General features: G+C 36.5%; 1 protein-coding gene across 2 annotated transcripts in view; it reads left to right on the forward strand.

The window, feature by feature from the left end:
- The window catches only part of LOC127640163 (ankyrin repeat and BTB/POZ domain-containing protein 2-like), a 71,070-nt gene that overhangs the window by 24,609 nt on the left and 28,301 nt on the right, over positions 1–18,160 (forward strand). For both annotated transcript variants that reach the window (XM_052122585.1, XM_052122587.1), the window contains exons 2-3: positions 10,810–10,959; positions 16,978–17,185. In XM_052122585.1, coding sequence (XP_051978545.1) covers positions 10,810–10,959; positions 16,978–17,185 — 358 coding nt within the window. The remainder of the gene's footprint in view (positions 1–10,809; positions 10,960–16,977; positions 17,186–18,160) is intronic.

The raw sequence follows: 18,160 nt of genomic DNA on the forward strand, positions 1-18,160 counted from the left end.
AGACACACTCATTTTGTTTATGAGACTCTAATATATAAGATCATATACAGTTTTACAACATGACTGCTGCTCAGATTTCATAGTTTGTTGAAGAACGATGATGAAGGGTAATTCAGGCGAGATCTCATGTAAACAATGGAGAATATATCAATATCTCTCAGATTTATCACTTTCATGGACAAAAAGTGCTATTGGATGTTTTTCAATGAACGCTTGTCATGGACAATTGACCTAAGTGTGTTGAACTGGATTCATGTGGTGACCTTGTTTTCATAACAAAGGTATGAAGTCCCGTTTTGATATCGCATGTTTTAATTTGTACTCCTGGCACAAATCACTAAATTGCTGTTTCTGGAGCACCGCTATCGTGAAACAGAGATCGGATATCAATGTTGAACCCTTAGACCTTTGAAAAGATGTATAATTTGTTAACATTAATTACATTTATAGACGGTAAATGATATATTAAATGTAAGCAGAGTGATGTCACTACCGCTTGCGGGGGAATTGCGTATAAACATATAACATGATAAATGTTTAAAATTACAATTTGAATTTTTTTTTCAGAACTTCTTAAACTACTTCAAAGAGTTCTCATAAAAAATCCTCCACATGCAGCAATGACAGCTTTGTAGATCCTTGGCATTCTAGCTGTTAGTTTGTCCAGATACTCAGGAGACATTTCACCCCACATTTCCTGTAGCACTTGCCATAGATGTGACTGTCTTGTCGGCATTTCTCACGCACCTTACAGTCTAGCTGATCCCACAAAAGGTCAATGGGGTTAAGATCCATAACACTCTTTTCCAATTATCTGTTGTCCAATGTCTGTGTTTCTTTGCCCAATCTAACCTTTTCTTTTTGTTTTTCTGTTTCAAAAGTGGCTTTTTCTTTGCAATTCTTTCCATAAGGCCTGCACCCCTGATTCTTCTCTTTACTGTTGTACATGAAACTGGTGTTGAGCGGGTAGAATTCAATGAAGCTGTCAGCTGAGGACATGTGAGATGCCTATTTCTCAAACTAGAGACTCTGATGTCCTCTTGTTTAGTTGTACATCTGGCCTTCCACATCTATTTCTGTCCTTGTTAGAGCCAGTTGTCCTTTGTCTTTGAAGACTGTAGTGTACACCTTTGTATGAAATCTTACGTTTTTTGGTAATTTCAAGCATTGTATAGCCTTCATTCCTCAAAACAATGATTGACTGACAAGTTTCTAGAGAAAGCTGTTTCTTTTTTGCCATTTTTGACCTAATATTGACCTTAAGACATGACACAAACACAAATACAATGTTAAGCTTCATTTAATTAACCAAATAGCTTTCAACTGTGTTTGATATAATGGCAAGTGATTTTCTAGTACCAAATTATCAATTTAGCATGATTACTGTTGGAGTGAAGGCTGCTGGAAATGGGACATGTCTAGATTTGATCAAAAATGACTTTTTTCAAATAGTGATGGTGCTGTTTTTCACGTCAGTAATGTCCTGACTATACTTTGTGATCAGTTGAATGCCACTTTGGTGAATTAAACTACCAATTTCCTTCCGAAACAGCAAAATCTGTAAATTTTCCAAACTTTTGGCCACCAGTGTATGTATGTATGTATGTATATATATATACATATATATATATATACATGTGTATATATACACACAGTATATGAAAATATAATTGCTAGCAAATATCCAATCATGTCTGAAATGAATGTTCTGATTGGTGGATCAGCTTACTTGGACTGTTTGTCTTGCCCGTGCCATCAGATGCGTTCCCGCCTCCCACAGCTTCATGTGCGTTTAGAGAGAATCTTTGTACACTTTTTAAAATTAAAATAAAATCACAATTCACTCAACAGTGCTGCGGCATCACGTTAGTAGATTGAAAAAATATTTTGTTTACTGGTCCAAGGCCCACCCCCAAGTATATTGTATGACCCCTCCTTGAATGTAAGTCTATGGGATTTTTAATAGAGGTCGACTGATAGTTTGCATATACCGATAGCTAAGGTGTTGGAAAAGGCATATAACCAATTTCTTGGCCAATAGCTTTTCACATTGATTTATAGAGTAAAAAAAAAAAATTCTTAATCTATGCTTACTTTGAATGGCACAGACATTAAGGCTACAAGAGTCCAAAATTAATAGAATACCAAAAGCAATTTACTGTTCAACCAAATTCCCAAATTTATACTTAATACCAAATTAAGATTTGGTGCGCAATGTTGGACTTTTAACCATAAACAAGCCTGAAATACACAGGGACTCTTATTTTGAAATGACAGATATTTGGCCCTTGGCACCATTTTATAGTCCACCAGACTAAAATTATGAATTGAGTCAGGCAACATTCATGCCCATAGCACAATCTGTGCAAGATAAATTAAGGTAAGACAAGATAAGACAATATAAGAAACCAAAATTTGTTTTAAGAATGAGCAATAGCAAAATCGATGCTTGCCTTGGCAAACACCACTAAAACAGCTGGAGACTCAGTTTGAGACAGTCCTAGCTATAAATATGTATAGTGTTATGTAAGATAAATGGATCTTACATGTAAATGTATGTAGCCTACCTTTTGGAATGCATTTTGACTTATTGTGGTCAAAGCGTGACCTTTGAGTTCAATAAAACAGGCTGATGTCTCATTCTATTAGATGTAGTTTAAACATAACACAAACTTCAAGAAAAATATACAGTACCCCTTGTTTTCATAAATTACATTAAAGAGCTCCAATTAATTACACAATCCAACTGAAACAATGGTCTCATTGAGTCTGTGCCTAGCATGTGTGTTCTTGTTAAATGAGGTGGCTGGCCATGAAAGCTGACATCTGAAGGAACACATATAGAGCGAGTAAGAGTGTGTGTGTGTGTGTGTGTGTGTGTGTGTGTGTGTGTGTGTGTGTGTGTGTGTGTGTGTGTGTGTGAGAGAGAGAGAGAGAGAGAGAGAGAGAGAGAGAGAGAGAGAGAGAGAGAGAGAGAAGGGGGCATAAAATCCGCATTTGACACTATGCTAACTTTCCATCTATTCATGCTAAAGTTCCAAGCCCATCAGATTTGCCATTGCTCCATTGCTCAACTAAACAGCAGGCCGATTGTGTTGGGTCACTCTTAATAGAGATGTTGTGTTCCAGAGGCAACTACAGCACAGTTGTAAGAGTTCTGCTCTACATCAAAAGGGGGAAATGGTGAACTCAGTCGTATTTGCTGTTTCTGTGCCAAATTAATAAGCGGTGCTGCCGCAAACCCTTAACACCCAATATTAAACCTTTATGTAGCCTATATGTGTTTTTGAGAAGAAGTCTGCTGTAATTTTTTAAGCGATAAGACAGCAACAGCCCAAAGAAAAGCTACCACCCAGAACACCAATCACCTAAAAATGCTGCAGTAAGCATACAGAACATCCTTTCAACCTTTTAGCAACACCCCATCAACCACCCAAAACACCCTAGCAGTGGGGTGGTGAGTTTTACTAGGGCAAGCAGTGCTCACTTTGTTATTATTTTATTATTATTATTGTAGTGTTATGGATTTGATTAAGGGAAATTGGTCCAAGATCAATGTTGAGAACCATGTACTGTATTACCTGGGACATGGGAACAACGAAAGAATTTGTGGTAATCTCTTGTAAAAATGGAAATAAACCACTGGCTCCACAGTTGGCTGGAATTCATAAGGCAAGATTTGCATGAGGCATGAAGTCATACAGCATGAAATGTAATATTCGTTCAGCTTATGGCACAAGATCTTTCAAAGCAAAGATATGAAGACAGAGGATTGAAGGATTAAGATGGCCTAATCTTAACAAACCACAAAGCCTCCTGGGAACAACTGCATATTGTGTGCGGCAGCATTTAGGATGTTCATTTAGCACATTTTTTTTTTCTTAAAGGGAAAATTCACCAAAACAGGAAAGTTCTGTCATCATTTATAGTTCATTGGTGAAACTATCCTGTTAAGTTTTTATTTTTTATATTTTTTGACGTCTTTAACATCACCTAAATCTGCTTAACTGACTCTATGGGATCACCCATAACAGATGTCAAAAAATAGATGATAAGGTTGCTTCAAAGGTTTCTAAAAGCTCTCTTGAGGTGTGACCAGATTAAAGGCAGTCAATCATACTCGCTGTGATTAATTATCCTGACAAGCACACGTTAAGTGATCACTGCCTGCCGTACCCAGAACATTCACAGATAAGACTGCTCAACCTGTTAGACAGATGCCCAGTTATTTTTGCCCAGAGATTAAAAGATCAGCATGTTCAAAGTCACGTAGATGACCACCCTCAAAGCGCTCAGTTGCTGTAGCTAGACTGCTAATGCAACATCAAACATCGTCGAACATTACTTTCATACACGTCAATGTAAACGTCTTTCGTATGACTTCAAAGTGTTATGTTTTAATACTTTGTATCAAAAGGTAATAATAGGCACTTTGGATGGTTTCAGCGATCACGTATTATTTACGGTAATGTCAGTTTAACTACAAACTAAAATCATATCGACAAGTTGCAAGTAGTTTTTGAGTTGTATTTTTTTCTTTGTCGTTACATCAGTTAACTAATGTTTTCTGTTACAGATTTATTACAGGTCATTCATCATATTTACATGACCTCTAAAAGTTTGACCAAAACAATAATCGAAAATGTAAACACATTTGTCCGACTGAATTCAGTCTGATTTTTGCAAGGTCGGACCAACAGCTAGCATTATAGTTTATCTGTTAGCTACTGCATTTACATTTATTCATTTGGCAGACGCTTTTGTAGCTGCTACTGTTCTATTTTACGAATCTCAACTCAGGTTAACATATTAAGTACTTTTACTAATTGAATTAAAGTCATTTGACATCTGAAACAGGTGTTTTTAGGTTTTTAATTTAACATTAGCCTCGTGTGAAAAGCTTCAATCAACATTTGGAGTCAAAAATCCCATTGTTTGTTGATGTGTTGGCAGACCAAAGCCAGGTTGGGTGAATTGGAACATATGTAACTTTCATATTGTGTTTTGATCTTTCTTTGAATGGCCACCATCACAAAGGCCATTTTTGCTGGCAGGAAATGCTGGTGAAGTACTGAACAAGGCCCTTATGAGGAGCTTGCTTGTAAAGCAGGTGGCCTTCATTGAGTTTAAAAAAGCCACTTAGACATCAGAGAATGAGGCCTCTGGGCCCATAAAGGAGAGAAACCCCAACCCTTAACACACTCGGATACACACACAGCAACAACTGGCTCATGTTAGACCAAACACATCTTTACTTCTAGACCAATTAGCCACCAGGAATGCACTCTATATGGACACTGCTGCTGTAACAGGGAAAATGAGACCGGCTTCTTTGAGTAAAAAGAATCCAACAAGAATTTCAATTTAAATGCACTCAAATGGAAAATATCTACGTTGGCCTTTTATAGCCTTTTAGGTTTGGTGCAAAGCAAAAAAAAATTTTATATACATATGCCATATTGAAAATTGTCAAAAGGCTGAGAAATATTTTGTTTCTTGCACATCGCCCTGCTAGTTCCTGGTGTGAGGACGGCTCTGTCAAAATTAATTTACATCTCAGTTGGTTCAGTTTACTGAAATAACCCCTTTCTCTCTCTCTCTCTCTCTCTCTCTCTCTCTCTCTCTCTTATTACACTTTGTTTCCCCATTAGTGATGATCTAAGACAAATGTGGAGAAGAGATTCTTGGTGTGTGAGTGTATGGGGACAGGCTGTGGGAAAGGCAGGAGGTTGTTCAGTTGGGACGTGGGCTCATGGGAGATGTTATGCTATTACTGACAGTTTCTAAATTACAGCAGCTCATAGAGGCTTGTCTAGCCGTGCTCTCGTGGTGGAAAAGTGAAAATTATGTGTGAAGTGCTCAGAGGCTGTGTAGATCAGATGCTTACTTACAGTCAATCATTCATTGCCCTAGACACTAAATAAACACGAGTAAGACAGTAGATTGGTAAGGTGGCATTTGAATTTTACTATAAAACATGATGCCATTCTGTTATTCTTAAAATACCTTGAAGTACTACCAAAGTACTTTTTTATATATTGGGGTAAAGTAGCTTTGCTTACTCAAAAACAATAGCATTTTAAATAAGCCACTTTAGGAAATAAAATGAAACAAATGTAAGATGGCAGCGGCCTCAATAGTTAATGGTAGTGAACACATTTCTGTTTGATATGCCATTTTATTATGCCATTGTTACATGGAGTGCTTTCTTTGTTCTCAAACATTTTGCATGTAGAGATGTTGCAATAGAAAACAATTCTGTTATCAACAGCAAAGCTATTTTGGCTATGAGTGTTGCCATAGAAACAAATAACTTAATGAGGTCAGAGAATGTGGACATCTCTGAGTAGAATCTCCAAGTTGCCATCTCACAATTCCAAAAATTCCAACACGATGGGAATTCAGCATGTTTTTAAAGTTCTAAAATTTTGACTGTTGCAGAAACAACATTCTCCTATTCTCAAATTCAAACTATTTCAAAGACAACATTCTGCTGAAATTCAAATATAATCTTTCAAAAACAATTTTTAAATTTTCTGAAATTCAAATTCTTTTTCTGAAATAAATAAATATATATATATATATATATATATATATATATATATATATATATATATATATATATATATATATATATATATATATATATTCAAAAGAAACATTCTGCTTTTCTGAAATTGTAATTAAAACTATTGTATCACAAAAATGTTCCTCTCTTCTAAAATTCTAATTTGATCTCAAATTGTGAACTTCAAAACAAAATTTTTACTTCTAAAATCTAATTGTAAACTTTTTCAAAAACAAAATTTTTCTATTCCAAACATATAAATGTAAATATTTCAAAAGCAACATTCTGCTTATTATTTTAAAACAATATTTTGCTCTTCTAAATTTCAAATTTAAACTCTCTTTCAAAATATTCTGCTCTTCCAAAATTCTAATTTAAGCTACTAAAAAGCATTTTTCAAAATTTTCAGTGCATGTCTAATGGGCAGAACCTTTTGTCAAGACCTACATCAGGAAATACTTTTTACTTTTACTGTAACGTGGATTGCAGTAACAAATACGTATAGTATGTGTATTTGCAGCCATTTGTGCTCATTGTAAAGCCAATGCATTGCATGGAATTGTCAGCATCAGCAAATACTACAGGCTTTGTCCTGCCCTCATACAGAATAACAGACAGACAGACAGACACACACACACACACACACACAAACAAACACACAGAGGCCTCACCACAGTGCAGCAGCACAAATTTGTTGTGGGTTGGATTTAATTGTAGGGGTTTTTGCTCATGACAAATCCCGCCACATGCATACATGTGCATGCATCTGTGCATTTGTTTGTAATTATTTTTTATTTAGTTGTGCATATAATATGCAGGCTATTAAATATACAGTATAATGTAGCAATCAACAGAGAAGTTGGAACCACAGAACAATCTTTAAATGGAACATCCGTTAATCAATTACACACGCAGAACATGTGCTTTCTCTCTGACTTTCCTTTCGGAAATCCTGACCAATGCTTAATTGGAAAGCCATGTACACTTAACCAAGAATATATATTTTTATACCTAGCCAAATGTTTTGCGTGTACATTTATGTACCACAGGAGAAAGAAAATCATGTACTCCTGTTGAAATCTAGGCAAGTATCATGATTACTATATTGCTCATATTTCAGATCGATGGGATTACATCAAACCATAGATATTCGATTTTGGAACATAATTAGAGCTGCATGTTTGTTCTACAGCTTGTTAAGGAAAGGTGTGGTATAATCTTTATTCAAATGATTGGTAAATCACACTAGCAATGCCCTTGCAACCACCCAGAACACACTAGCAACTGCATGTCAACCACTTTAAATACCTTTGCAAATGAGAGGCTATGTTGTAGGAACCAATCAGAACACCCTAGCAACAACCCAGAACCGCCTCGCATTCATTTCATATTGCATAGTTATATTGCTATCTTTAGAAGTATAGATGAAGGTGATGAAGGTGATGTCTTTAGAAGCATATCTTTAGAATCTACTTCACATCAGGTCATTTTTGTATTGTTGGTAGTCAGAACCCTGAAACTGTATATGCACTGTAATTAACGTAAATCGCGAACAACTACAAGGGTGTTCACTGTAAATAAATGTCTAGCTTTGTCTACTGGAATTTATGTTCCTGGTGTTTCTCAGCTGTTCGATGAGTCATTTCCCATAGTATTTTACCATTACCACATTGTGGTTTTACAAATAGCTTGTGTCTGTGAAGACTGGAGCCACCCTCATCTGCAAACAGGGTTGGGAGGGTTACTTTTGAAATGTATTCACTACAAATGACAGAACACATGCTGTAAAATGTAATTTGTAACATATTCCATTAGATTACTCAAGGCCAGTAACATACTCTAAATACTTTGGATTACTTCTTCAGCACTGGTAGATTTTTTCACTTGTTTTGACTATAAAAACTCTTTCAGTACAGTGAAATAATACAAATACGTTAAAAATGTTAAAAATACATTCTATGAAAAACCCAAATATCTTATGCAGTGTTGTCTCTAAAACAAGATAAATCTAATTATTCTTGTTTTAAGGATTTTTTTAAATATTTTTACAGGAAATCAATACTAAATATTATTATCAAGAATATAATTTTTTGCCCTAATATCAAATACTAGAAAAAAAGAAATTATGTTCCAATGTGAATTTTCTTTACATAAAATATGATCGTGTCTGGTAACATGTGCATGTAAAATGGCTATAAATAGCATTTTAGCTTAGCGTAAAGCTAACAATTTACACAAGGATTATTTTTATTTCTTCTGATCCAAACTTACTTCAAACGTACTTCTCTGTCTGCTTGTATGAATGTAACACATCATAAAAAGTGTTTCACAGCTGTTCAAATGCACTTTGGATCACATCATTTATATGTATAAATGTTTTCCATCTGAAAGGACTAAATATTAAATTACACAAATGACAATAAAATGCAAAGTAATCTGTTCAGTAATCAAAATACTTTTTGAATGTAACTGAACTCTAAATACCAATGATTTAAATAGTAACTGTGGTGGAATACCATGTGGGTAGTACGGAAAGATGCATCTAAACATTCTGGGTGGATCTAAGTCTCTTAAAATTCATGGATTAGATAGAGATTGTCATCCTGTTAGGACCAACGCATAAATCAGAAACAGGACTTGCAGTATTGCTTTGTTTTTGCTTCTCTGTTAGGGTTCCTTGCTTGTTTCATTTTCCTTGGCAGAGTTCTCACACTAAAGGCCAAAGCAAAGCTCTGTCTTCCCAGCACTACAAAGAACCAGTGAGAAATCGATTTGGCCTGCTCTCATACAAGTTTCCTCCCTTTATTCCTCTGTTTTTCCTGGTCTTTCCATCTGGACAGGAAGTCATTACTGGAGGCAACTCTACTCAATCAAGAAATGATGGCTCAGCAAAACAAGCTGAACTCTGTACGATTTTTGCCACGATGAAGCCATACAAGACACATTTTGGGAATCGTACAAGATATCTTTTCTTCGTAGGTCAAAATCGTCATTATTTAATTGCTTTGTGTAACATGTTTACCAGCAGCATGGATATTAGTCTTCAGTTCTGACAGTTTCAGAACCTTTGGGTCGCAGTCCTGTAGTGTTACCCTTGACGTTATAACCGTACTGTCAAAATGAACTTGAGTTTGCACATAAGAACGAGAACAAATTCCTTCTTACGCTCAGCCAAGATAGACTTCATACACTCATTGTCAAAACATTGCAAACATTAGTGCAAGGGCTTGTGGTACTACTTTAGTGTTGTACTTCAACGATGATGTCAGAACTTACATTTGATCACCTCATTCAGTACTGCCAATTGTGACCAAAGCCCTAAGATATCAAAAAACACTGATGTCCCAAAGTCTGCCATAGCTTTTATGCAAGATCTCACTGTGGCCATATTGTACAATCTGACAAGCGACTATCATAAAGGACAGAAAGAAATAAATCACACGATGTGCACCCGTCTTTAAAGAGTGTTTTAGGAAAGTGCAGTGTGAGGCTATTACTGTATCATAAACCAACCAAGCTCTGACTCACCAAGTCCAAAATATCTCAGCTCAATAAGAGTGGAAATTTAAAGAGGTTGATGGAGCCAAGTAGATAATATTTCATGTTATGTAAGCATAACGGCCTTTTCATCCGCATTGAACAAAGCCATCCTGTTCTTACGCAGTAATTTAATTTGTCAGAAGCTTCCATTAAAGTATAGAACATGCTGCATTGCTCGTGGATGGGAAAGACTAATTTCCATTCAACAGAGTGTCCAAGGAAGGTCCCATCCAGCATATCCAACATCCCAACTTTAACAATGATCAGCCAGTTTGTCCCAGAAGCAACTGCTGTGCACGTCACATGAGATGTTTACGGAGGAAGTGACTGTCCTGACCTTGTGCAACCTTTGTTATCTTTGACAACACCTTAGAGGACAAATGCTTTGTGCAAACAGGCAGCAAAAATCATAATTTCTTAGTGGATCAGACTCAGATTTTTTGGAATGCGTTTCAGTCTACACGGTTAGATCGGATTTCAAGTCGTTTTTGCATCACTCGTCTAACGTCATATAAAGAGTGAAATAGTGTTTGGAGCTGTGCTCGAATACACTCATTTTCACTAACTCTTCCTCAAATAGGAAACTATGTAAATAGTGTGGATCATTTCTCATATACATTGTCAAAGAGTCTAAAATTATGTCACATTTACTAGAAATTGTGTCTCTTCATTTGACCTGACTAGTCTTCTTTATGTTTTAGGTGTTCTGTCACTCCCGGCTCATTTCAGTCCATACACAGAAGGCCGTCAGACAGGTTTGGAGAGCAGAGAGGATGCATACGCTGAACTGGAGCTCCGGACACTCGAGCAGGCTTTACTGGCCACATGCGTGGGCAGCATCTCAGAACTAAGTGAGTGTTTATCAGACAGACAGGAAGGATCCTGTCTGTCTGTTTGTTATATCTGATACTTCTGGCTTTATCTGTCTCACTCTTTCTCTCGGTCCATTATCACCATTATGAAACATGCTGAATCATTTGCAACTCATTCACTGTGATGCATATTGGAAAAAAAACAAAAAACATTATGGATATTCTCTGAAATGCAATACATACATTTTTCAATAAAATAGGCACTTTATTGGCTTAATACATGATTAGTGTGAGAAATTGTGAATTTGAATTGTCAAAGAATTTGCAGCTTAGTAATATTTACAAATACAATAATTAATGTTGTTAAATAATAATAGTAAATATAAAGAATAAATAAATACTTAATGAATAGAACAATAAATACACATATCTTAAAATATATAAATTATCGAATTAAGAGTAATTAAAAATAAATAATATACAATGAAGGAGCAACAATAATAATGTAAACATAAGTATTATAATAAAGGTACTCTTGTTAAATAAAATCTTAGTAACACAAGTGATATTAACAAATACATTAAAAAAAAATGTAATGATGCAAAGTGTGAAATGAAATAATAATAACAGTAATAATAATAATAAAATACTACAAACTTAATGTGTAAAACAATAAATAGTATAATAAAAATATATATATATATATACAAATAATAATAATAATAATAATAAATACTACAAATGTAACGTTTATAAAAAAGAATATAATAATAATAATAATATTATTATTATTATATAAAAATATGTAATAATAATAATAAATACTACAAATGTAATGTATAAAACAATATTATAATAATATATACAAATAATAATAATCTAATAATAATAATACAAAAATAATAAATACGATAAATGTAATGTATAAAACAATAAATAATATAATAATTATCTATAAAAAATTCTAATTATAATAATAAAATACTACAAACTTTATATAAAACAATAAAATAAAGATAAATAAAAAAGCACAGAATTAAAAAACAAAACTAATTGGAATAAAGTAAGGAAAAATATGCAATAAGTAAATGGATAAGTTCAAGCAGATAAAATAAATATTTAATATTCAACAAAGGAACAACAGTAATAATGTAAACACATGTATACTAATATAGGAACTCTGTTAGATAAAGTCTTTTTCATTTTATTGTGAAACAATGTTAGCATCATTTCGTTAATGAATTAACATTAAATTACATTTCATTATAATTATCAACCATCAGTCCCTTAATGCTTTTAAATTCATTCAAGTGTGAAGTCATTTCCATGTGGGTAATATCCCCACAAGCCACAGTGCTTTTACTGACACTCAACAGAGACAAGATTTTTCCAAATATCATAAAGAGAAACACTTGTGTGCTGTTGTCCCTCCCAAACCAGTTCATGCGAATGCTAGTTATCTTTCCAGGCTTTCCCGGAAGAGAGGCATATTTGCTTTTTGAACAGAGTGTTTCATGAAGGAAATAGACAAACGGACACAAAAGGAAAGATTCCAAGTGAACTCAAAGTGCTTTAGGGCCCATCGGCCAGTATCTAGTTTTGTAAGTGCCATCTGTACCTCTGTGTCCAGATAACTCCTGCAGGATGTTATGGGTTTAATATATCACTCTTATCAGAATAACAAGTCTTTCCACTACCTTGATAATACCTTCAAACCTTGAAATGAGGGACGCAATGTCTGCAGTGCAGACTAAATGTTTGGCTCCTTTGATAAAAGCAATGTCAGTTCTGGATTTTTGTTGGATTTTATTCAGATTTCCGGATGGAATATCCCTGTAACAAAACTTTACAATGCAAACAGAAAAAATTACAGTGCCTTATTCTGCAAAGATTCAGGGAAATACTTAAAAACTTTGTGATGGAGTTAAATGTTTAAATGTCGGTTCATTGTACTGTTTTGGTTCCCTCCTCGCTTGAGTTTATATTTGAAAATGGGATATTTCTCCCCCAGTCAAGGAGTTTCTTTCTTGGCATAGGTCAGCCTTCTCCATGCTGTCTTACCTGCACTGCTGTGTTTACCCATCATGCCACAGTCCCAGTGGTGGCAGGGTTGGATTAACGGTGGAAAAGCACATACTTCCTCTTGCAGAAGAGTGAACATTCTGCTGTTTGTGTCTCACAGCACAAGGACACGTTCATGCAGGCACACAAACTCAATGAATTCAGTGAGAGCTCTCTTTGTGTGCTGCCCGTGACATTGCTGGCTCTGTTGGCATCTTCCTATGAGCATGTTAGTTTGAGGCTGGGTGGACACTGGGGCATCTGTACGGCTTCAGCTGCCCTGGAACACTGGACAGACATGGGCCATACACATAACCTTATCCACATAAGCCATTGGCAAATAAGTTTGTCTGAAGTGAAAATTTTGTGTGAATCACGTCAAGTTTGTGGAAATCTAATCTTTATGTCCATTTATAATTTTATACATAAAAAAAATTATACAAATAAAACATTTATAGCAAAGAAACAAAAAAACAGAAAAAAACACTGGACTCAGAAATGGAAAATAATAATAAGTAATTGTTTTGTGTGAATCTTTTTAATTTTTATGTATTTTTGAAATATAACAATAAAATTAATTATAAGAAAAAAAAGATCTGGACACAAAAACATACAGTTTTGTAAATGCTCTCTTAAATTCCGATGGTTTCATGCACTCGGCATTATTATTATTATTATTAGCATCTAGCATAGTTTTTACAGTGCTGTCTGCTACTCAAATCAGAACAGACCTCCAAATCATTATTAGGTCAACATTGATATTTTACATCGGCAAACGTACAACATAAAGCAATGCCATCAATCAGTTGGTATCTTTGTGAAAGGGTAAGTTTAATGCTTATTTTGGAGGGACAATTGTTAAAAAGCCTTACATTGCACCCAGTATTACCATGAGCTTTGTGAATATTTTATTTAATATCCTCAGTCCAATAAAGCTGATCTGAACCTTAGGGGCAGGCATTAGCAGCAAAGCCCCTAACTTCCTGATTGCTTCATACATTCTCTTAAGATCCGTTGTTGGGCCTGGCAGAACACAATAGGGCTCTTTCAGATCATAACAGAGATTCCTCTAACTTAAAAAGCACTCTGTGGTTTGAAAATGAATTCAAGAGGTGATTACCTCAAATGAAGACTGCAGTCGGCCCACAATGTTGTCCTCTTAATTTAGCTTAGACTTAGACATGTATACTTAGACAAGTACTTTAGTTAATACTTACACTATTTCTAACACTGTTTCTTGGTAATACATTTTTCTTTGGACTTTTCTTTGAAGCAGTGTTTTCTTACGTTTGTCTCAAACAGTGAGCTACATGAGGAAAAGACATGTTTTCTGTCTTTTCACATTCTCTTTTCATATCAGCTCATCCAACATGTGGTTTTTAGTTTTTTTAGTGTCCAATATCTTGTTAGCCCATTTCTAATTGAACTTTGTACGCAAATTGATGTTACTAACCTCCATAACCAATAATTGATATTGGTTCATTGATTTATAATGTTGACTTGACAAAGTTATTCAGTTATTCAACAGACTTGGTTTAGTTTTTTCCCGAAATCCCTAAAACTCTCACAGAAATGCATGATGCGGAAAAAGCCACCCTCTTTGATGCTCCGGTGTCTCCAGCCAGCCTATTCAGAAGCTCTGTGCTGAGCACTATGTTATTGCTTAGCAACACTCACAGGCTATGAGACATTTTATGCCAAAATGGAGCAGTACTTCAACCCAACCGGCTCGTTCCCACTCTGTCTCAGGCCAGCGCCTGGCTAAAAACCCTGCTGCCACTGGTAAAGCCATGCAAGCCGTGGACCAAATGTAGGCCCCCATTCAGCAATGGTGCTCCAGATGAGCACAACCCTATGAAGCGGAATGTAGAGTTGCCCCTTCCTTTCACCTGTCCGGAAGAAGGCACGATTAGAGACACACAATGCTGTTCCCCTCTTCCCCACTGCTGTTTGGCGGGAAAAGATTAATGTTGTTCAAAATGTTGCTTCTGTTTCTCACATTCAAGTAAAGGATGTAAAAAAGAGTACATCACTCATTGCACATGCGCAAGATGCTCGCACATTCTTAATAAAGATCTCTTTTCCACTTCAAAGCCCACATATTATGCACAACCACTTCCCAATGGCGAGCGGCGCATTATATAATATAATGAACTAACCAAATCGCCCTCTGTCCTGTTACGCGGATGGGTGGCGACCTCTAACGGGCATTTCTGACTGGGTGCTAAAAACTATCAAACATGGTTTTACAATCCAATTTACATGTCGGCCGCCCTGTTTTAACTGTTTTCTGTCTTCCACGATTCCTCCCAAAGACACACAGGTGTTATGAGCAGATATACACAGTTATCTTGCAAAGAACGTGATAGAGGTTGTTCCAGATTGTCAAGCCTGCAAAGGGTTTTACAGCCGCTATTTTCTTGTCCCAAAGAAAGACGGTGGGCTTTGCCTGTTTTAGATCTGAGACATTTTAATCGTGCACTTGCAAAATGCCCATTCAAAATGATAACTCAGAAACGGATCTTATTACATGTCTGCCCATGCGATTGGTTTGTGTTGATAGCTCTGAAAGACGTGTATTTTCATGTACAAATTGTACCACATAACAGGATGGTTTTGAGATTCGTGTTCGAGGGAACCGCGTATCAATTTAAAGTCTTCCCCTTCAAATTGTCCCTGGCTCCTTGCACGTTCACAAAGCACATCGATGCGTTACTTGCCCCTCTGAAACTGAGCAGCATGCGCATTTTGAATTACTTCGATGACTGGCTATTACTGGCCCAAGAAGAGGCTCACGTATGCCAGCACAGGGACTTATTGCTCCAACATCTGAACAGTCTGGGCCTCAATGTCAACTGGGCAAAGAGCACGCTCTCCCCCAGCCATGTAATCTCCTTTTTGGGAGTCCGTCTCGACTCCATGATCAGGCGTGCACATCTCACAAGCGAGTGCGTTCAGGCCATTCTCTAGTGACTGTCTCTGGAGAACACTTCCACTGAAGCAGTTTCAAAAAGCATTAGGGCTTATGGTCGGCAGCCTCCATCATCATTCCATTAGGTCTTTTACACATGAGACCTCTTCAGTGCTGGCTCAAGCACCGTGTGCCACGGCATGCCTGGCGCAAAGGATGCATGCACATCGCTATATCTCACACACTCAAATTTACTGCAGTGACTATTTCTTCTTCTCCATCTGTCTTGGTAGCATTAGAGGTCTTCTTGGGTCCTAAGATCTGTACCCGAACCAAATCGACCAGAATCACATTTTACCTAAACCCAACGTGCATAAATACATTTTTTAAAAAGAAAAACATGGAGATGGGCAGGGTGGCGGCATTTGAGGAGGTGTCGTATAGAAGGCTAGGCAAAAAATAATAATTTCTGCGTGTGTACTCGGGCTTGGCCACAGGGATGTTTGTTGGGGGTAGGGGTGGGTGAAGGGAAATAATGGGGTTTAAGGGGGATAATGGTTAACTTTGTACATTAATGTTTTGTTGTGTTAAAACCATGGCGTATTGGATTGTATCTATGGCAATCATAAAGATCTTGTTTGTGAGAAGTCACCTACACGCACACCAACAGCAGCGGCAGACATGCAATGTCTGTGAGAAACATTCTGCACATATTTTACCTCACCTCATTGAAAAATGCCCTGGCAACAATCTGTTGTACAATTAAGATGCAGGTGGACCAAACAGATTTAAAACTTTTTTTCCATAACTGTTTCTATAATTCATATAGTAGTTAAATCATATCAGTAGTTAAGTCATAATCAGTTGAGAACATGAAACGTGATAAAATGAGATAAACGAGTGATAATCTAAAAATGGCATTTGTATATATTGTTGATTTGTGTGTTTGATCTGCTTACTAGAGAACCTGATGCATCAGGTTAGCTAAGGGAAAAAACTAGCTAGATACTGTAATAGTGCAAAATCTTTAACAAATATCCCACATTTGTCAAATGCTGTTACTCTTTCTCATCATTCATCATCAGGTGACCTGGTATCACGGGCCATGCACCATATGCAGCGTCTCAGTTCAGTCCGCCACGGCCTCAGTCCGGCTCGCCACGTCCGCCAGCAGCCCGTGTCCTGGTCTTCAGATGCCCTCCATACCCTCTACTATTTTCTGCGATGCCCACAAATGGAGTCCATGGAGAACCCCAACCTGGATCCACCCAGGATGGCCCTGAACAAAGAAAGGTGAGCCCACCTTCCATTAATCCAGGCTCCAGTCCAAACAATAGGCATTAAGCTAATTAACCGCCCTCTAATGGCCCATTGATATGTAAATCAGAATCTGTGAAATCCAAGAGCCTGAAGGTGCTATTAAAGCTGTTAATTATATAGTAGAACTGCGAGGCTGCATTCTGGAAATTCATTGAATTTTGTTCTTAAAGTGATTGTTTCAAAAGAGTTTTGGCTCATTAGCTGTCTTGCTCTTGGGATGTCCTCAGGACATGAACTGCATTACTGTGAGTAAATAAGAAGATTTACATAATGCAGGGTTCAGTTACAGGTGTACTGTAAATATGGGCTGTAAACTGCGTGGAGGTATGATACAAAATTGTATGGATAACCAGTGTTTGTAAAGCTACATTGAAACTGCAGCTTGCCAAGATACTTACCACTCATGATTTAGATACCTTCAATCAGGTTACAGCTATAATCGAGCTACAGAGGCATTGGATGGAAAGATGTCAGCTGAGAGAGTTGCTGAATTGCTGAAGTGATGACAGCTTAAGCGTGTCACATCTCTCTTTCTAAAGTCATGGCCAATAAAGCACAACAGTCTGGTTCCCGTAGAAAAAACCCATTCACTTTCTGCAAAGGCAAATTTATGTTTAACAATAACTTATCAACCTTTCAAGAAAGACCTACTGTGAGTTTAGAGATTGTTAATCAATGTTATATAAATCTGCTGAAGCCCTCAGTCCATGTTATTTCAACTTAATTTAATACAAATCTTGTAGCAGAATTTCTTTTGAAGAACTACACTTTGCACGTTCCATCAGAATAAAATCCACCAATCAGAGAATCGTGTCTAACAAAGTGCACCATAAGAGCTTTGCAGCACTCTATTCTGGTCTGATTAACGTGTGTATAAATGCTGGATGAAGCCAAGCTACAATCGCATTATCTAGGTCTGTTAGTCCAACTTTGCAAAAATCAATCTAG

The sequence above is a fragment of the Xyrauchen texanus genome, chromosome 49, assembly GCF_025860055.1.
Source record: "Xyrauchen texanus isolate HMW12.3.18 chromosome 49, RBS_HiC_50CHRs, whole genome shotgun sequence".
Taxonomy (NCBI): domain Eukaryota; kingdom Metazoa; phylum Chordata; class Actinopteri; order Cypriniformes; family Catostomidae; genus Xyrauchen; species Xyrauchen texanus.